The following is a 22,902-nucleotide window of genomic DNA, read 5'->3' on the forward strand; positions in this document are numbered from 1 at the left end:
TTATTAATGGCGCCCAATATTATCTTTTAATTATTAATGTTATTTTAAAACACACTTAACGCTACTCTTAATGTTTGACACATACAGCGTTATGTCAAATACTTTTTTGTTTAACCGTCTAGGCTTTTGTTTTCATTCACGGTACAACATTGTCGGGCTTTTACAGGGGCGTCATTTGGGCGTCCAGGGGGGGGCATTTGCCCCCCCCCTGGCCCTAAAAAATGACTGAAATTTACAAAAAATACATCAATATTCATCATAACATCATATATAATGTATTGTATATATAGTGCTTGCCCCCCCCAAACAAAATTTCAAATGACGCTCCTGGGCTTTTATGAGTCTCTTAATAATTTTGGAGAGTACCGTAGTAATGCAATAGGTCTATAATTGCAAGCATTAGATTTTTCACCACCCTTATGAAGAGAAATAATGATGGCCGTCTTTATAGGCACTCTGGAAATTTACCTTTCTCAAAAGAATCATTAATTAGAGATATGAGGACTCCCAACACATTGTCTGGGAGATTTGAGAAATTTTTTATGGATAGTCCATCGGTACTTCAGGAGGATTTGCTTTTGATACTATTGATTGTTTGGATCAGTTCAGATTTATTAACCGGTCTTATAAAGAATGAATTCGAGACCTTTCTTGAATTAGGGAGATAGGAAATGGGATCTTGTTGTGACACAATAGTGATGTTATAGTTTTACTCACATTAAAAAAGTATTCATTTAGATTTTCTGGGTCTGGAAGGGAAAATGTTTGAGCTGTGTGAGTTTTATTTCGAAGATCGTTTATGGACCAAGTTTATTTTGCAACACTTTTAGAGCTTATCAGACGATTTTGATAGTACCCTTGCGTGAATGTGTTTAAACGAGGTAAGTGACCAGGAAAAGCGAGTCAACTTCACGAAAAATAGAATATAAATTCTAATCCAATGAACTAAATTTTCACTTGCCCCATATTTTGTTACTTACGACATGTACGCCGTTCAAACAGGTTCAAGTGACTAAAGATTTAGTTAAAATTTAGTTGACTGTCCCCGCGTAAACAAGCCATATTTAGTTGCAAGTATATTCTACGATTTCTGTAACTCTGCAGAGGTATCTCATATCACATGTTTTAAAGATTGAATGAAATAAATATTTATTAAAGTCCACACGTATTTTTTTAGTATACGCTCTGAGCTTCGCTGGTGTCGCTCTTAGTGGTTACTAATTCAACTTTTACCGGTAATTTTTAAATTTATTATTTAATTGTTATCGCTTAATATTTACAACGCAAAAAAGTAAATAAATTGTAATCGATTTTTTAAAGATTTTTCTAATCATTTTGACGTTCTATTGATAAAATATCAATTTCTTACTTCGGATACTTTGACAATAATCGTGTAGATGGCGCTAAGAGTATAATAGATTATTTATAATTAGATATTACGGAACATTAAAAAAACTTAAATTCAGTATTTAAAACGTAAGTATATTTAAGGTAAAAATATATATCACAGCTTTGACCAACTAATATTGTTTATAATTAATGTTTTTAATTTTAATTTTAAATTAATCACTTTGACATTTATGTCAAATTTCCGGTAAACGTTTACAAACTTGTCACTACTGGCGTTCGCGAATTTGTAAATATCCCCTCTACGTACGAGCTCACAGCGTATATGGATTAATACATTTTTAATCATTTGCTATTTTCTGAGTTCATTTCACCGAGAAAAGGGAATAAATTTGAATATAGCGTTCACAGTGACGTCATTCCCGCCATTAGATTCTCGACGCATAGCCTTTACCTTATCACCACAAGTCACCACATCACAAACTTTTATTTTCTGTGGAATCCAATAATTAGTATTATTTGGAATAACATTATTACGTTAATGACTATTCAATTATTTAGATTATAAAACTAGTAGTGATGTGATATGCTAAAATCCGTCCTTTAATAACAAATTATTTTGCAAATAAAATATTTAAGAAAAAAAAGTTGCTGCAAAGTCATTTGTCAAATCATTGCTAAAAGGCTAACTTCAAACTCAATAATTTTATTTTATAGATAATAGGTTTTGTTTCGTAACAAATTATAGTATTTTGGTATAATCAGGGTATATTTACCTTTAATTTCTATAAAAATGCCCAACGTTCCAAAAATACGGATACATGATGTGAATCCTTTTATGCAAACTATACGTAATTTTTTACTTGGTAGAAAACATACTTTGGCCCTCAGGTAAGTAAATTCCATCATTCCCTATCAAACTTTAACTATTCTTAGCACCATTATTCAATTAAAATGTTGCCTAATTTCCTAGAATATTCAATAAATATTGTTAAGGAAGGTTTATTGTTTAACATCATTAAAATGTAACAAGTAAATAGGTAATATACAGTACCTGGGTTGACCAAATCAAAATCATAAACTTAAAAAAAGGGGACACATCCAACATGGTTTGGGTGCGATATCCTCTAGCTAAAGGGGCTCCAAGGGGCCTCGAGACTTAATCATTGAAACATGCTCTTTTTAGCGAATTTGAGACCTATAAATCTTTTTCAATTCGACACCCCCATCGAACAAGGTTGTAACTCAAGTTAGATCTATTTTCAGATTTCAACACAGGCAAATTCAGAAAAAAATTGGGCACACATCAATATAAACGACACAGTTTAATTCTCAATAGTTTGGCTAATACTCCATTGAAAAAAGTTGTATTTTAAATTATGTGTGCCATTTTAGCATGAAAAAGGTAGTAACACTGGATACTTTCTATGTTAAATATTTACTTTCTTTATACTTGACGCTTAACAAGGTTTTTAAATGAGTTACAACTTTGTTGCATGTATGTTTAATTTATAGATAATCAAACATAAAATATGGTCCATCTCTTAAGTCAATTTATCGAAATGAAAATAAAAAAGATTTATGGACCTTTTTTCCTTTTTTGATAGTTATGGTGGACAAAATAAATATACAATAGTTTTGCTACGTAGGTACTTCTATATAGGGAAAAAGTTAACACTACACATCGTTCATTTGGAAGAAGAGGGTTACATCTCAAAATGTTATTTTTTTATTGCATCAATACCTTCCAAATCATGCCTTCTACTATGGAAAAAATAGTTACATGTGTAAGTACACTAGTCTCCGAGAGATGGCAGATGTAACTCTTTAGTTCTCCCCTAACTTTCTCTACAGAACGTTATTCTCTTTGGAGAATACAGGTATATCTTGGAATATAATAGACAGAAATAAGTTGATTTAATTAAATGGGATATTTATTTTTGGGATATAGAGTTAAAGGTAAAGATATAACCATTTTTTTTTAAGTTATAACACTAAAAGTGAACAGTATGTTCTGATAAAAGGATACTTTCTTAGTTGTAACTTTTTTTTGGATAATTCATTATAAAAAAGAAGCAATATAATGTGCCTAAAAAGTAGTTTTGTGAAATGTAACCTTATTCTTCAAAGTTATTTTGTTATAGGTATGTGAATTATATTTTTTTGCATTGGGTAAATTATTATAAATTAAACTAGTATTATTTAAGGATTAATTTAATTTAACAACAAATGCTTGTTGTCTTTAATAGAGAAACGCAATGTTTTCCTGAATACTATTTGAGTTTTCACAAATGTTTGTAAAGAAAAACAATTATTGCTTTATGTTTCATTTTGTGTTATATAAGGGATACGAACTATTTAATTAGTTTTTTTAAATGTTTTATTAATAAGTTTTATTAAATCATAATTGATATAATGGCATTTTTAATAATACTTTATTAATGTCATAGGCAAGTACGAAATTCAGGTATTCTTGCAAAAGCCCAGTCATTTTCGTAATGCCTTGGCAGTTTGTAAATGTTTTCATTTTTACAAAATTACTTCACACTTTTAGGCATTTGCAAAACTGCCGGAAAGGGTAATTTAATTTTTAAACAGTGTTGCAATTTAGCCACAGATCATAATTAGGCAATCCAAACCATGTGACCTCTGGTTGGCACACAAACTAATAAAGAGGTTATGTTTGTATCTATTTTTCAATGATTTTTCATTGTTTATCGTCGTATTTTGTCTATTTTGGATTCATTTGGATTTCGTTTCCTGTTTTTGTGAACTTTATAAACTTTACCACAATGCAAACTGATTATTTAAGGAAATTATTATTGGAAACTCCAGATGTTGTGAGAAAGGTAGGCCAAACAATTTTTATTTACTGTTCATTTTGCTCCCATATTTATCAATAATGATGAATTTTGCAAGCAATAACATTATTTCTTTTATTGTTTTAGATATTTATTGAAGCTGAAAATAATTGGGGATTTAGATCCATAGGCAATTCAGTCAGAATTGGATTTTACAGTAAAGTGCAGTCCATCAAGTTACTATTATAGATATTTATACATATCTGGTGGAGTCTCACATTTGCTACTCTAAGCAGCAGATGAAAGCATACAAAAGCCTTCAGGCACATAAATATTTTACAGCTGGATTTGTTTTGAATGGAGTAAAAATTGTTAATGATTTCCTGATTTTCATATTATTGTTGGAAAGGTATGCCTTTATTTTATTTATTCACTATTAAGAAATATATGGATAACAGTATTAGTGTCTTTTGGATAAATTGGTTCTAAATATTATTTTTATTTACATTTATATATCTGTATGAAACCAGATATATTGTCGTCCTAATCTGTAAACTGCGAACTCCATAATTCTCTGAAAATGATTAATTACTGCCATCTATTTGAATTACTGTCATGATTGTTCTAAAATTATATTATATGAATGTCTGATTTTAAATAAAATATTCTCAATCATTGTAAAGAATGCAAATACTCCAATAAAAATAAATTTTTGTAGTTGAAGAATTTCCAAAAAAATAAAATATTTTTTTTAGGTGAAGCATTTCCAAAAATCTAATGCTAAACGACTAAATGCTTGGCTGGGGTGATAGCCAGTTCTGATGACATAGCAAATGCACATTGTATGCGTATGGCCGGTAATAGTGAAGTCTGCAGCCATATTGCAGCAATCCTATTTTTAGCTGAGTATGCCCAGGGCAAGACAGACAAAGAAGAACCCAATGCATGTACATATGTTACAGCTACATGGTTTGGAGATAGCAACATATGCATTCTCTGGTGAAAAACTAATGAGTTTTGAAAATGTTCGGTCAGAGTGCTTGTTGCGCTCACTAAACGAACTGAAATATAAGATGGCTTTGGCATTGTGTTGCAGCGATATGAAAATGGTTATTCATTTTTAATTATAATGTACTTCTTCATCATGAGTAATTATGTATTGGTCTTTTAAATGTGTATTTATTTTTGTAATTAGTATCAGCTTGTAATGATAATATACATTTATCGTTGTAAGGTATGACTATGTTTTGACTCTAAAATAAATGTTTTAAAAATCGAATCCTGCCTCTTTCTGTTAGTAACTACCCATGGATATCACAAATTGTGCTTACTGATAGGTTTGTTCGTAAAACGATCAGCAACTCTTGCCAACCATCAGACACATGCGCATTCGTAGTCTATGAATGCTAACTATTAACTGCACAATGCTAACTGTTAACTGCTCATGCATCTGCTGGTTTGCAGCAGTTGCTAATCGTTTGTGTCATACTACGAACAAACCTATTAGGTCTGGATCCCGTGTACCAAAAAAATTGATTAATAGCAAGCTGAAAATTTGTTAATAGCTTAACGGTGTCCAGTTGGACAAACTTTGATGTATTGTGACACTGGAACAGGGGTAGTTTTAATTGTGAAACAGTTTGGAAACTCAGATTTTGAACATCAGATTACAAAAACATCCCATATATTTTGTCGGACAGAACATCCAATTGATCTGTTATCCTTTCATTAAATTCTCATGCAAAAATCAGACTGCTATTACTAACCAACATGATTCCTGTAGTTTGACATGGTCTTCGTGTTCTACTCATTAAAATGCCCAGTTGGTGATTTTTTCTGGTTTTTGCATGAGAGTTTAATGAATTGGTAGCAAATCAATTGGAAGTTTTATCGTGACAAATTACATAAACATTTTCGTAGTTTGACGTTCCAAATTTTTAACCTGTTCCAGTTAAAACTTCCAGTGTTCCCGTACATCAAAGTTTGTCGGACTAGACACCGTTAAGCTATTAATAAATTTTCAGCTTGCTATTAATCAACTTTTTTGGTACGCGGGATCCAGGTCTATATGGAATAAATAAATAACAAAACAAATTCCCTGTCAAAACTGCATTTATTTTGAATAGAATGAAAAACAAAATAATATTGTTTTAACAAAATAGGGGATAAATGTTAAAATTTAGTATTAATAAAGTTTGTCACATTGGCCTAAAAATTAATGTCACTAGTTACGTTAGTGTCACATATAAATAATTGTAACAATATTAATAAAAACCATAATTCCTAGCATGAGTGCGTCATGTTTTTTGATAATTTAGTTAGTCGAGGAAACATAAATGAGTTTCTAATAGGGCTTTTCATCGATTGTCATTTGTTTCGAGCTTCTGTTAGATGTTGTATAATCCGTGTATAATATTACTATACACGGATTATACGACATATGACAGAAGCTCAAAACAAATGACTGTGAATGAAAAGCCCTATAGAGGGAACACGAAAAAAATTAACATTATCCGATCAGCTCGACTTCCACAGTTCACTACTATACAAGTTACAGGCATGCTTTCAGCACTTAAAATCACCAAAACCGAAAAGTTTATTAAATAATCAATCTAATGAATGCCTTTAAATACTATATTAAGCTCGAAATCATGACAAAAAACAAATTAAAATTAACATTATTCTGATCAGTTGGACTTCCACAGTTCACTACTATACAAGTCACAGGCATGTTGTCAACACTCAAAATCACCAAAAACGTAAAGTTTATAAAATAATTAATCTAATGAATGTCTTTAAATACTATATTAAGCTCAAAATCACGACAAAAAACAAATTAAAATTAACATTATTCTGATCAGTTGGACTTGCACAGTTCACTATAAGTGATAGGCTTGTTTTCAGCACTCAAAATCACCAAAAACGTAAAGTTTATAAAATAATTAATCTAATGAATGTCTTTAAATACTATATTAGCTCAAAATCAGGACAAAAAACAAATTAAAATTAACATTATCCCTATCAGTTGGACTTCCACAGTTCACTACTATACAAGTCACAGGCATGTTGTCAGCACTCAAAATCACCAAAAACGTAAAGTTTATAAAATAATTAATCTAATGAATGTCTTTAAATACTATACTACCTCAAAATCACGACAAAAAACAAATAAGAAAAATCAATAATTACATTGAGTTTAGGTTAAGAACAGTTTTGTGCTTAGACAAGGAAAGAGAGGTTTTGTGTGCCAACCAAAGATCACGTGGTTTATCTTTGACAGGTCGATGGATTGCCTGTCAAAGATAAACCACGTGATCTTTGGTTGGCACACAAAACTGTTCTTAACCTAAACTCAATGTAATTATTGATTTTTCTTATTTGTTTTTTGTCGTGATTTTGAGGTAGTATAGTATTTAAAGACATTCATTAGATTAATTATTTTATAAACTTTACGTTTTTGGTGATTTTGAGTGCTGACAACATGCCTGTGACTTGTATAGTAGTGAACTGTGGAAGTCCAACTGATCGGGATAATGTTAATTTTAATTTGTTTTTTGTCCTGATTTTGAGCTAATATAGTATTTAAAGACATTCATTAGATTAATTATTTTATAAACTTTACGTTTTTGGTGATTTTGAGTGCTGACAACAAGCCTATCACTTATAGTGAACTGTGTAAGTCCAACTGATCAGAATAATGTTAATTTTAATTTGTTTTTTGTCGTGATTTTGAGCTTAATATAGTATTTAAAGACATTCATTAGATTAATTATTTTATAAACTTTACGTTTTTGGTGATTTTGAGTGCTGACAACATGCCTGTGACTTGTATAGTAGTGAACTGTGGAAGTCCAACTTATCAGAATAATGTTAATTTTAATTTGTTTTTTGTCATGATTTTGAGCTTAATATAGTATTTAAAGACATTCATTAGATTGATTATTTTATAAACTTTTCGTTTTTGGTGATTTTAAGTGCTGAAAACATGCCTGTAACTTGTATAGTAGTGAACTATGGAAGTCGAGCTGATCGGATAATGTTAATTTTTTTCGTGTTCCCTCTATAGGGCTTTTCATTCACAGTCATTTGTTTTGAGCTTCTGTCATATGTCGTATAATCCGTGTATAGTAATATTATACACGGATTGTACAACTCTAACAGAAGCTCGAAACAAATGACAATCGATGAAAAGCCCTATTAGAAACTCATTTATGTTTCCTCGCCTAACTAAATTATCAAAAAACATGACGCACTCATGCTAGGAATTATGGTTTTTATTAATATTGTTACAATTATTTATATGTGACACTAACGTAACTAGTGACATTAATTTTAGGCCAATGTGACAAACTTTATTAATACTAAATTTTAACATTTATCCCCTATTTTGTTAAAACAATATTATTTTGTTTTTCATTCTATTCAAAATAAATGCAGTTTTGACAGGGAATTTGTTTTGTTATTTATTTATTCCATATAGACCTGGATCCCGCGTACCAAAAAAAAGTTGATTAATAGCAAGCTGAAAATTTATTAATAGCTTAACGGTGTCTAGTCCGACAAACTTTGATGCATGGGAACACTGGAAGTTTTAACTGTGGAACAGGTTAAAAATTTGGAACATCAAACTACGAAAATGTTTATGTAATTTGTCAGATAAAACTTCCAATTGATTTGCTACCAATTCATTAAACTCTCATGCAAAAACCAGACGGGTGAAAAAATCACCAACTGGGCATTTTAATGAGTAGAACACGAAGACCATGTCAAACTACAAGAATTATGTTGGTTAGTAATAGCAGTCTGATTTTTGCATGAGAATTTAATGAAAGGGTAACAGATCAATTGGATGTTCTGTCCGACAAAATATATGGGATGTTTTCGTAATCTGATGTTCCAAACTGTTTCACAATTAAAACTACCCCTGTTCCAGTGTCACAATACATCAAAGTTTGTCCAACTGGACACCGTTAAGCTATTAACAAATTTTCAGCTTGCTATTAATCAATTTTTTTGGTACACGGGATCCAGACCTAATAGGTTTGTTCGTAATATGACACAAACGATTCGCAACTGCTGCCAATCATCAGATGCATGAGCAGTTAACAGTTAGCGTTGTGCAGGTAATAGTTAGCATTCATAGACTACGAATGCGCATGTGTCTGATGGTTGGCAAGATTTGCTGATCGTTCTGCGAACAAACCTATCAGTAAGCACAATTTGTGATATCCATGGGTAGTTACTAACAGAAAGAGGCAGGATTCGATTTTTAAAACATTTATTTTAGAGTCAAAACATAGTCATATCTTAAACGATAAATGTATATTATCATTACAAGTTGATGCTAATTACAAAAATAAATACACATTTAAAAGACCAATACATAATTACTCATGATGAAGAAGTACATCATAATTAAAAATGAATAACCATTTTCATATCGCTGCAACACAGTGCCAAAGTCATCTTATATTTCAGTTCGTTTAGTGAGCGCAACAAGCACTGTGACCGAACAGTTTCAAAACTCATTAGTTTTTCATCAGAGAATGCATATGTTGCTATCTCCAAACCATGTAGCTGTAAAATATGTACATGCATTGGGTTCTTCTTTGTCTCTCTTGCCCTGGGCATACTCAGCTAAAAATAGGATTGCTGCAATATGGCTGCAGACTTCACTATTACCGGCCATACACATACAATGTGCAGTTGCTATGTCATCAGAACTGGCTATCACCCCACCCAAGCATTTAGTCGTTTAGCATTAGCTTTTTGGAAATGCTTTACCTAAAAAAAATATTTTATTTTTTGGAAATTCTTCAACTACAAAAATTTATTTTTATTAGAGTATTTGCGTTCTTTACAATGATTGAGAATATTTTATTTAAAATCAGACATCCATATAATATAATTTTAGAACAATCATGACAGTAATTCAAATAGATGGCAGTAATAAATCATTTTCAGAGAATTATGGAGTTCGCAGTTTACAGATTAGGACGACGATATGTCTGGTTTCATACAGATATATAAACGTAAATAAATCTAATATTTAGAGCCAATTTATCCAAAAGACACTAAGTAATACTGTTATCCATATATTTCTTAATGGTGAATAAATAAAATAAAGGCATAGGTACCTTTCCAACAATAATATGAAAATCAGGAAATCATTAACAATTTTTACTCCATTCAAAACAAATCCAGCTGTAAAATATTTATGTGCCTGAAGGCTTTTGTATGCTTTCATCTGCTGCTTAGAGTAGCAACTGTAAGACTCTACCAGATATGTATAAATATCTATAATAGTAACTTGATGGACTGCACTTTACTGTAAAATCCAATTCTGACTGAATTGCGTATGGATCTAAATCCCCAATTATTTTCAGCTTCAATAAATATGTAAAACAATAAAAGAAATAATGTTATTGCTTGCAAAATTCATCATTATTGATAATATCGGGGCAAAATAAACAGTGAATAAAAATTGTTTCGCCTACCTTTCTCGCAACATCTGGAGTTTCCAATAATTTCCTTAAATAATCACTTTGCATTGTGGTAAAGTTTATAAAGTTCACAAAAACAGGAAACGAAATCCAAAATAGACAAAATACGACGATAAACGATGAAAAATAGATACAAATATAACCTCTTTGTTAGTTTGTGTGCCAACCAGAGGTCACGTGGTTTGGATGGCCTAATATCAGTTTAGGTTATGTTGTTCATTTTTGTTATTACGTTATAGTTTTATTTCATCATTTATGCAAATTAGTGCAATTAATTTGTCGTATAGCTTTTCCAATAAGTTCAGTGAAATAATAGTTAAACTTCAAAAGCATCATCATCATTCTCTTTGCCTTATCACTATGTGGGGTCGGCTTCCCTAATTGAATTTCTCCATACAATTCTATCTTGGGTCATATCAATATTAATCCCCTTTACCAACATGTCCTGTCTAATCGTCTCCCCCCACGTCTTCTTTGGTCTTCCTCTCCTACTCCTTCCAGGAATCTGCACTTCAGCAATTCTTCGTATTGGGTGATTAGCGTCTTGACATTGAACATGACCAAACCATCTCAACCTATGCTCTCTCATTTTGGCATCAATTGGTGCCACACCTAGACTTCCCCTAATATACTCATTTTTAATTTTATCCTTTTTTGTCACTCTACTCATCCATCTAAGCATTCTCATTTCCGCCACATGCATTCGTTGTTCCTCTTTCTTTTTCACTGCCCACTGTAGAATAATTACCGGTTGTATGAAGCCTACGGCTCTACCATTACTGTACCGGGCAGCTGGATTCGCATCACCAGACGACCGTAGATGCGCCTCACAATATGTGGAGAAGTTCAGGCAAACTTTCGATGAAAGGCACCAATTATACGGGTTTGACGAACCGCCAGGAATCGGCTGACTTAAATCAAGGAAAAGGTTTATGAGAAATGTTAGCGTCGAATCCGCCTACATCCAGAACGACCTAATGGAATGAACCTGGACTGGAGAACCTGGCGGACACTCAACCGAATACGCACAGGTGTTGCCCCTGTAAAACAGAACCTTATTAAATGGGGCATCAAGACAGATAACAACGCACTTTGTGAATGTGGAGAAATACAGAGTGTGGAGCATCTGAGAGTATGCAGACTTTGCCCATCACAGTGCACCCTCGATGATTTATGGCTCGCAAATACAAAGGGTGTAGACGTAGCCCCATATTGGGCAGAAAAACTGTAGTGTCGGATCCAGACACGAAAAAGTAAAGTAAGTTCACTGCCCAACATTCAGGTCCGTACATCATAGCTGGTCTTATGACTGTTTTATAGAATTTTCCCTTCAACTTCATTGGAATTTTCCTGTCACACAGCACACCACTCGCTTCCTTCCACTTCATCCATCCAGCCCTAATTCTACTGCATGCATCTCCATCTATTTCTCCATTACTCTGTAATACCGATCCCAGGTACTTAAAACTATTGCTTTTTACAATCAGTTCACCATCCAAAGATACCATTTTATTTGTAGTACAGTAGAACCCCGATTATCCGGGTGCGGATTATCCGTGCTGCGGATTATCCGTGCTGCGGATTATCCGTGCTATGATTTTCTATTACTCAAGTTGCATTTTTGAGGTTTTATCAAAGCGTCATCATATTATATCACTCGACGGAAACTCTATATGCCGAAAGAGAGACTCATAATGAAAGATTTATTTTTTCTGTTAGCTTTTTTTGCTAGGTACATGTGTATGTGTATATTACCTACAATATGTATGCTACATAAGATATACGTGTTCGGATTATCCGTGCTTTTCAATTATCCGTGCCACCTCCGGTCCCAAGGAGCACGGATAATCGGGGTTCTACTGTAACTCCATCTTTAAATGAACATCGCAAATACTCTGTCTTTGTCCTACTAAGTTTTAAACCTTTTTCCTCCAGAGCTTGTCTCCACTGTTCCAGTTTTTGTACTAAGTCTCTTTCACTATTTCCTACTAGCACGACATCATTTATTTATTTATTATTCATTTACGGACCGAAGTCCATTAGTACATGATACTATTAAAATGTCACACAAATTAGAAAAAACAAGATCTAGTAGGTACACAATTGGTAAATACATAACAAACAACAATAAAAAATAAAATTACTTATAAAAATTACTTAAAAGACAATAACAGTAATTGACAAATCATTTTGAAATTAGAACATTAAGTTAAATATAAATTTAATTCTGTGGACAACGCAGTAAAGTCGTTCACAAAGAAATCAATATGCGGAGATAATGTGTTTGCTAATTTAATAGTTTTACAAAGATAGGAACTTGAACCATAGTTTGTGCGGTTAATGACTTCGTGGAAGGTGGTCACAGAACGGGTGGTTCTTGAAGGTACATGTAGACCAATCTTATTTAAGAGTGAGATACAGAATTTATGACCATGAATTAAGTTATATAAGAAGCAAAGATTTTTATGTTGACGACGACTCTTTAATGAGTCAAGTCGAATAATTTGCAGTAAAGACTCATAACTTTGACCAGTGAGATGCATCTTATAAGCATAATAACTTAAGAATTTACGCTGAACTTGTTCGATTTTATTAATGTGACAGTTATATTGAGGTGACCAAACACATGATGCATAATCTAAATGTGGTCTAACCAAAGAACAATAAAGAAATTTTAAAGAACGACCAGTCGTAAAGTCATAGCTGCATCTTTTAACAAAGCCAAGCATCTTTTGCTGCATCTTTTAACAAAGCCAACGATCAGAGAAACCCAACTGTTCGATCTTATGTAACAATAACGTATGGTTGACTCTATCGAATGCCTTGGAAAAATCTGTATAAATCGCATCTACCTGTTGTTTGCTTTCCAATGCTTCATTTAAGAAGGAGGTATAATTTAACAAGTTCATTTCAGTTGATCTCCCCATAACAAAACCATACTCTTGTTCAATGATTACATTTTGTATAGTAGGCTTAATTTTGTCACATATTAAACTCTCAAATAGTTTAGGTATAGTATTAAGGATACTAATAGGTCTGTAGCTCCGAACCCTGCTTCTATCGCCATTCTTGAATATCGGTGATATAAAACTAACTTTCCAAACGGGAGGGAATTCACTCGTTTGTAATGATTTTTGAAAAATAAAGAATAAGGGACGAGCAAGATTAAAACTACAGTATTTCAGTAACTTGGGTGGGATTCCATCAGGCCCTGGACCCTTATGTATGTTTAGCTGGGATAATTTGGTATATACCTCTGAAATAGATAAGTCACAACCAGTAATGTTGAAACTAGTGTTAGCCCTTGCACTATTTGGAATAGGACATTCGTCCTCACCATACACTGCAGCAAAGTACTGAGCAAACATCTTGGCTATGGTAGGACCATCGGAACTGGTTTGGCCATTATGGTTTAAAGTGTTCGGAATGCTATTATTGTTCCTTTTAGAATTTACGAACCTCCAGAAGCTTTTAATGTTACTGGGAAGTGTATGTTCAACGTTTGCTACAAACTGATTGTATGCTTGACCTGATAAGGACTTGCATATGGACCTTAATATAGAAAATTCATTATAGTCTTGAGATAACCTGGTCACTTTAAATTTCTTATGAGCTTTCTTTTTAGCAATGATGCAGTTTCTTAACTCTCGGGTATACCATTTAGGAAAATTGCCGGTATAAAACTTTTTCATTGGTACATAAACATCGATAGCGCCATATAAGACATCATAAAGTATATTGACCATATCATCTAAACTTTTGTCTCTGAAAATTTCATCCCAGTATATTGTGTCTAAGTAATCAGACATACCTTGAAAATTTGCTGATTTAAAGTCGTAAAAAAAGCCTTCAGCTTTCATTTCATCAGTTAACACATCTCCGCGGTTTAAATTAAAGCATAAAGGAGGGTGGAAACTATCGGGGTCAACTAATCCCTCATCAGCTTCTGCGACAATGCACTTTTCATCATGAACCAAAACTAGATCAAGTAATGAGTTTAGATTATTATAGATGATCATCAGCATACATTAAGCACTATGGAATGTTACCCTGTAGTTTCGCTGTTATCTGGTCCAAAACTAATGAGAATAAATACGGACTAAGCACCGAGCCTTGGTGCAATCCTACTTTCACATGAAATTTATCAGTCTCTCCCACACCTGTCCTAACACTAGTCGTTACTCCCTCGTACATATCCCTCACAATCCTTACATATTTACTAGGGACTCCTTTCTTATTGAGTGCCCACCACAGAATCTCTCGAGGAACTCTCTCATAGGCTTTCTCAAGATCAATGAATACCATATGAGCGTTTGTTTCTTTACTCCTGTATTTTTACATCAACTGCCTTATAATGAAAATTGCATCTGTTGTTGATCTGCCCTGCATAAAGCCAAATTGATTCTCGGATATTTCAGTCTCTCCACGTATCCGTCTATCAATTACTCTTTCCCATATTTTCATGGTGTGACTAAGCAGTTTTATAGCCCTGTAGTTTGTACATTGATGTATATCTCCCTTGTTTTTGTAGACAGGTACTAAAATAATACTGCTTCTCCATTCGTCTGGCATTTGTGTAACTTCCATAATTCTATTAAATAAACCTGCTAGCCACCTTGTTCCTGTCTCTTCCAATGCTCTCCATACTTCCCCAGGAATATCATCCGGTCCTACAGCTTTTCCTTTCTTTATTTTTTGAAGCGCTTGAGCCACTTCCTCGTTTGTTATTTTGGTGACCATTGCTGCTACTGTCTTTGTTGACTCTACAGGCTGTCTGTCAAATTCTTCATTTAATAAGCTATCAAAGTACTTTCTCCATCTCTTTTTGACATCCTTTTGTTTTCTTTTGCTTTCTTTGCTCTCTGTTTGGCTATTTTATATATCTTCGTTTCGCCTTCCGTGGTATCAAGTTGATCGTATAGGTTCGAATACGCTTCTGCTTTGGCTTTTGCTACTGCTACTTTCGCTTCCTTTTTCGCCACCATATAATAGTTAAACTTCAAAATATTTAATAAAATTAAAAAAGTTTCATAATTAATAAAGTTAACAAAATATTTATAATATTTGTGCCTTACTCTAAAAATAAAGGTTTAAGCATCACTGGGTGTAGTAATTGCATAGCATTAATTATTTAAATTTAATAAATTTTATAAACATAATCTAAATTGCAACTCTCTTTCAAAATAAAATTTTTCTTTGACAGAATTGTATTGTTAAAACGTTCACGTTTCCGGTGGCTTTGCAAATGCCTAAAAGTATGAAGTCATTTTGTAAAAATGAGAACGTTATACAATCTGCCTAGTCATTACGAAAATGACTAGGCTTTTGCAAGAATGCCTCCATTTCATACTTGCCTACGACATTAATACAATTCCTAAAATGTAACTTTATGAGCAAACATAGTGTATTAAAAAGATAATATTTCTTTATTCAAGAAGGTTATATCAAAGTTTTTTTTCTAAACCTGATATCTCAAAAAAGAAAATTCTTGTCAGATCCATAAAAAGATCAGAAATCTATCATACTCAATCATTAAATCCTATAATATTAATAAACACTGCACAAAATAAATGAAATAAACTAATATGAATCTTAAAACCTTTCTACTGAAAAAGTGAAAATTCTTAGTTATAACCCTCTTCTTCCAAATGAACGACATGTATTTTTCAAAATAGCATATTTATAAAACGAGTATGATTCAATGCATGCCCTTACAGAAAAACGGAAAAACATTAAGTCGTATGTGCTCCAGACCATTGGTAACCATGATACGATGTGCCAAAGCATCAGGCAAGCCTTAATCCGTAACTGAAATAAATCAGGAACAAATTCTAAATTCTAACCTATTTAAGGACATATACATGTTAATTTTGAAGTAGATATTAATAGTAAACGAGTAAAGTAATAAAGTAAAATGGTGTAAAATTAAATATTTACAGATACGCAATAAATATGCGAAAAATTAGAGTTTTATACCATGTTTTCTTATCGAATATTATTGTTATTGTAAAATTTAAAATTGTGGAAACTGAGTTTAAATACAGTAGAACCCCGATTATCCGTGCTCCTCGGGACCAGAGGTGGCACAGATAATTGAAAAGCATGGATAATCCGAACTTGTATTTCTTATGTATAATACATACATATGTACGTATATGTACGTACAATGTACATCCTGAATTGGACGTTTCTAATGTTCCACCATCTACTTCAGGGATGCGACCCTGCCCACGTGAGCCATAATTATCTCCCAATCTCCTGGTACCTGGGAGAAATTATGTCCTAAACCCATTCTCCCACCTAATTACCAAAGTTTCCCTTTCCATATCCTACTCTGTCAGACAGCAGCATTAGAACCAAAATAGAGCGTAAGGGAAATGATCCTGGATCGGTCTATTATTGGATACTGGAGCTGTTAGAATAACCGAACGATTGCCGGTATAAATAATCACCCACTTGTTGGTCAACAGCTACGGGTGGAAGAACCGATACGTGGTAGGGCACTTCATTGCCCTGGAGTCGAGAAATTAACTCCGAAGGCGGAAGAGCTAAATTAGTCAACGGCATTGAGATGTGGAAAGCCACGGGATGACTACCACATTAAAGATCCGCGTGGATATCCTTAGTAAAAATTATCATGGACCCACTAATTGATAATTTACTTAATGATCATGGAGCTCGGAATCCAAGATCCGGTAGGGGAGGACGATCAGATTTAGACGACAGGGCCTCTCAGGTCGTCATCAAGGTAAATCCCTGTCAAAGAAATAAGAATAACTCTATAGCATTGAAAATTGGAACATGGAACGTAAGAAGTTTATACCAATCAGGCAAACTCGATAACGCTGTGTCGGAAATGTGCAGAATGAAGATTAACATACTGGGCCTTAGCGATATACAATGGCCCGGATCAGGAAAATGTAACACCAGAAATGGAACACTATTATTCCGGAAACAACGACCCCAATCACAAACAGGGAGTTGGAATTATAGTTGACAACAATTCTCGGAAAGCCGTTTGTAACTTTGTTCCTTACTCTGATCGAGTATTAATGCTGTCTCTCAACTCTCATTTAAATCGTAAAATAAATATAATCCAAGTATATGCACCCACTGCAGACAAGGATGAAGACACCATAGAGGCCTTCTATGAACAAATTTGCAATGTCTTAAAGCTAACTAAAAGACATGACATAAATATTATAATGGGCGATTTGAACGCTAAAGTCGGTCAAGGAGAAGTGGAGAATTGTGTGGGGCGATATGGACTCGGGGAAAGAAATGAACGTGGCGATATGCTTGTTGATTTCTGTATCAATGAGGAACTCATAATTGCAAATACCTTGTTCAAACTTCCTAAACGGAGACTATATACATGGAAGTCACCAGCTGACAATAACAACAAAATAGTCAGAAATCAAATAGAGTATATTATCGTCAACAGAAGATATTGGGACCGTGCAAGTTCGGCAAAGCGACCTCTATTTCTACGCTCTGTACTTTTATTCGCACTTTTAATTATATTGGCCAATTATATTAGTCCTGGTTGCTGGATAATTGTCAAGACCATAGTCCAAAAAAATAATAAGAAGAAAAAATAAGATGCAGGTTATGTTTAGCAAACGTAAACAATTGTATGTAATAAATAAAATCAGTTATTAAAATGCAGTACTGCAAGCAAAATACAATTAATTAAATTTACCTTTATATAATAATTGCATATCATATTAATATTGTGGAGCAATATATAATTTTTCTGCGTCAATGACAGAAGGTATGAAATATACGTCAATTTGACAATTTTAATTGACAATATGAATTATTTAAGATAGATGCAATATTTCTCCGCGACTCGCGCACGGTCGTTTCTCGTTTCCCTTTCCAAGTACTTGCACACCGCGAATAGAAATTCTATAATATCATCTAAAGCTTATCCAGGAGCGGACATATCCTCCGATCACAACCCGGTTGTTTTGTCTATGAGAGTGAAACTAAAGACGATAAAGAGCCCTAGCTCCAATAAAATCATGGATACAAGGCTGCTCAAACAAGACAAGACATATGCGGAAACGAAATTTAAAATAAACGAGAACTTAAGGAAAGTCAAAGAAGATAGTGCGGAAACTCTGACTGTTGACCAAAAATGGGGGAAAATTCAACATGCCTTAGTATCAGTTGGAAAAGAAACCCTCAAACCACTTGGAGAAAAAACAAAATCTTGGATGACAGTAGAAATTCTTGAACTTATGGAAGAACGAACGAAGAAAACAAAACAAAAGACCCGAATAAATACAAAGAAATTCAGAGAAACATCAGAAAGAAAATTCGAGAGGCAAAAGAGAGGTGGCTCTCCGACAGATGCAAAGAAATAGAAGACCTGGATAAAAAGTATGACAGCTTTAATTTACACAAAAAAATCAAAGAAATGACAGGTTCTAGAAAAAGCACAAGAACGAATACCCTTAAAAATGATAAAGGGGATATTATTACTGACGTGAAGGAGAGATTGTGTCAATGGACCAATTACATCCAACAACTCTTTAATGATGAAAGAGGAGAACTGTCATTAGAAATCACAGAGGATACAGGACCACCAATATTAAGAGACGAAGTCATCTATGCCATCAAAAACACGAAAGAGGGTAAAGCTACTGGACCAGATGATGTGCCCATCGAATTATTAAAACTGATTGATGAAGATGGTATTAATGTAATGGTTGAACTCTTTAATCTAATATATCAGACTGCCACAATCCCCAAACAATGGCTGCAATCGACCTTTGTAGCTTTGTAGCAAAGTGCAACAACCTGCTCGGATCACAGAACAATATCTTTAATGAGTCACACACTTAAAACATTTTTGAAAATAATACACAGTAGAATTGTTAAAACTCTCCAATATGAAATCAGTGACACACAATTTGGCTTTAGAAATGGTATGAGCACGCGAGATGCTGTGTTCGGCTTGAATGTGCTGGCCCAGAGATGCATGGACATGAATCAGGATATGTACTTATGTTTTGTAGACTTTGAAAAGGCATTTGATAAAGTTCAACATAAAAAGCTTGTAGATATATTAAAAAGCAAAAATATTGACAGTCGTGACATGAAAATTATATCTAATATATATTGGAATCAAACTGCCAAGGTAAGAGTTGACAACCAGGAGACCCAAGATATCAAAATATAGAGAGGAGTCCGTCAGGGTTGCGTGCTGTCTCCACTACTTTTCAATGTCTACAGTGAAGCGGTATTTCAAGAAGCTCTCTCAAATTCAATAGAAGGTATATCTATCAATGGAGAAGTTTTGAACAACTTACGTTTTGCAGACGATACAGTAATAATAACAGATAACAACAATGATTTACAGAACGTTATGCAACGCCTTAATGAACGCTGTCATGAGTGCGGACTGAAGATGAATTTAAAGAAAACTAAATGCATGATCATAACTAAATCAGCACAAGTAAACATCCAATTAACTATTGAAGATACTGTGATTGAGAGTGTGGATAACTACAAATACTTAGGAACATGGATAACATCAAATGTAGACCAAACCAAAGAAATTAAGACACGTATTGAAATAGCACGTGCATCATTCATTAAACTTAAAAAGTTTCTTTGGTGTCGGGATATAAGGTTAGAACTACGTCTAAGGATGCTTCGATGTTACGTGTTCTCTACTCTTCTTTACGGCTTGGAAGCGTGGACGTTGAAACAAGTCCATTTGAATAAGTTGGCCGCCTTTGAATTTTGGTGTTACAGAAGAATCCTACGAATATCATGGATTCAAAGAATGTCGAACGTGGAAGTAACTAGAAGGATAGGAAATCAACCGGAAATAATACTAACTATCAAAAGACGAAAACTTGAGTACTTGGGACATGTGATGAGAGGGCAAAAATACTCATTATTACAACTTGTTATGCAAGGCAAAATCCGAGGAAAGCGAAATGTGGGAAGACGAAGAACATCCTGGCTTAAGAATTTACGGGAATGGTTCGAATGCAGTAGTGCAGAGCTATTTAGAGCGGCAGTCAACAGGGTCCGCATTGCTATGATGATTTCCAACCTTCGATAGAAGATGGAACTTAAAGAAGAAGAATGTTCCACCTGGAGCTAACAGAGCTGCGGGACAAGATCGGTGTTACTTATGCCAGAGAAAAAAGACTGTAAGTAGCGGCATTACTGTATTGTACGTAAAAACGTTGTTTGTGTTGCTCACTCTGCGAAAAAATTTATGTGCTTGTCATGCAATGATAATTAATTTATTTTTAAGAAGAAATAAGTACTTTGTACTTGACAAATTATGTTTCATAGTGTAATAAACAAGTTCTAATTATCTTTCAAATCAATTTCCCCGACGTTTACATATAAAAAAAATGGATATTACCATTGTCTACATAAGAATACAGGCACCGTGATTACAATTACTAGGGTTAAAATTAGATGAAAAATGTACAATGATTTTAAATCTTCATTTATCATTGTTTTTATTTTAGGTTTCAAGATGCTTTAGCTTCAAGATCACCACCTCCACCAGTTTTACCAGATGGACCTGCCCATAAACTTAATTCTAACTATTATTATTCAAGAGATGCAAGGCGTGAAGTGTCTCCTCCTGAAGTTATTGCACCTAATCCAAAACAAATTGAATCTGGTGAAAAAGGTGAAACTGTCAAAAGGATTACTCCTGGACCAATATATAGATGGGATTAGTTAACAAATTAGATTTTCAATTTAGTGTACATAGACCTTTTATTTACAATAGTCAACCAAATACTTAAAAATAAAACATATGAGAAAATGTATATATTTATTTATTTCAAGAAAGTATGTTCTGCAACTGTTCTCTCTTGTGGTACGTTCAAGTCATATATTGTACACACAAACAAACTTATAATATAGAATCACCATGCATTTCAAAGCAATATTTATTTCTTTTGAAAAAACTTGTTATCGTTGCGAAGAATAAAGGTTTTTATTGAAAACTAGCTGACCCGGCCAACTTAGTATCACCTTATAGAATTATGTAAGTCAATAACTAAAAATAATTAACAGAACCAAAAAAATAATACTGAAATATATTATGTATGAAATAAGTTGATATATGTATAATGATCAATTTGTTTGATCATTATTTTTTGATAAACGATGACGTTTCTCCGAGGCGCAAATAATCTTTCGTGTGCAAAACCTCTAGACTAAGAGCCGGTATAGGTAAAATTTTCTAATCATTTTAGGCACGTGAGAGTCCCAACTAACGATTGTAAATGTCAATTTCTGTCTTATTGATACTTTTAATACATGATGTTTGTGATCATATTCTTAGTAAATGTATGTATTAGGAAAACTTATAGTACATTTTTCATCTGCCATGCAAGGTGATAAGCGATTGAAATGACCAAATAATCCATGAATCATGTGTGTTGTGACAATATAGAACATCATTTGGTCGGTAGCCCGATCTACTTTCCGCAGATCTCACATTATCGATCTCTTTTGGAGGAGTATGGCAACTAACACTGACACTTGAAAATTTCATAAAATTAAATAATTAATATTTTGTTCGATTTAAGTCCAAAAGTTAAACTGCAGCACTTTTCTTCCATGAAATTTGCAGCTCGTTCTACGCGTGTGCTCAAAATTTTTGTCTGGTTTATGATTCGTGAGTAAAAGTTCCGTTTGCAGATAACAATTTTTCGAAAATTTCGTAAAATTAAAAAATTCATATTTTGACCAATCTGAGTCCAATAGTTAAACTGTTGCACTTTTCGTACATAAAATTTGCTGCTCGTTCTTTTCGTGTGATCAGAATTTTTCTCCTGCTTACGTTTATAGATATTTTTTGAAAATATCTCAAAATTAAATAATTCATATTTTGTCCAATTTGAATCCAAAAGTTAAAATGTTGCACTTTTCTTCCATGAAATGCACCGCTAGCTCTAACGTGTGCTCATAATTTTTGAAGACTTGTGATTCGTGAGAAACAATTTCGCTTGTAGATACCAATTTTTTTTTAAATATTAACAAATTAAAAAACTCATATTTTGCTCAATTTAAGTCCCAAAATTAAACTGATACACTTTTCTTCTATAAAATTTGCCGCTCGTTCTCGTATGCTCAGAATTTTTCTACGGCTTGCGGTTTGTTTTTTCGGAAACCGACTGCGTTAGAGAAAAAAATTTAGTACGGTTCCGTTCGGAATCCAGCTGGAAGCATACCTGCTTAATTTCGTATTTTTCACT

General features: G+C 33.4%; 1 protein-coding gene and 1 long non-coding RNA gene across 2 annotated transcripts; both read left to right on the forward strand.

Moving 5' to 3' along the window:
- Positions 1-1,809: 1,809 nt before the first annotated feature.
- On the forward strand, positions 1,810-21,465 carry LOC126888484 (NADH dehydrogenase [ubiquinone] 1 alpha subcomplex subunit 7-like). The gene is made up of 2 exons (XM_050656819.1): positions 1,810-2,238; positions 21,157-21,465. Exons 1-2 carry the CDS (start codon positions 2,141-2,143, stop codon positions 21,371-21,373), a joined length of 315 nt encoding a protein of 104 aa, XP_050512776.1. The 5' UTR covers positions 1,810-2,140; the 3' UTR covers positions 21,374-21,465.
- LOC126888485 (uncharacterized) lies at positions 3,710-5,421 on the forward strand. The gene is made up of 3 exons (XR_007699577.1): positions 3,710-4,196; positions 4,296-4,557; positions 4,904-5,421. It is a non-coding gene; the product is annotated as an uncharacterized LOC126888485 (long non-coding RNA).
- Positions 21,466-22,902: the final 1,437 nt, after the last annotated feature.

This window comes from Diabrotica virgifera, chromosome 7 (genome assembly GCF_917563875.1).
Source record: "Diabrotica virgifera virgifera chromosome 7, PGI_DIABVI_V3a".
NCBI lineage: Eukaryota > Metazoa > Arthropoda > Insecta > Coleoptera > Chrysomelidae > Diabrotica > Diabrotica virgifera.

Coding starts and splice junctions, on each gene's coding strand:
- LOC126888484 (XM_050656819.1), top strand. CDS start 2,141: ATGCCCAACGTTCCAAAAATACGGATACATGATGTGAATCCTTTTATG. Junction 2,239..21,156: donor AAACATACTTTGGCCCTCAG/GTAAGTAAATTC, acceptor TTTTTATTTTAG/GTTTCAAGATGCTTTAGCTT.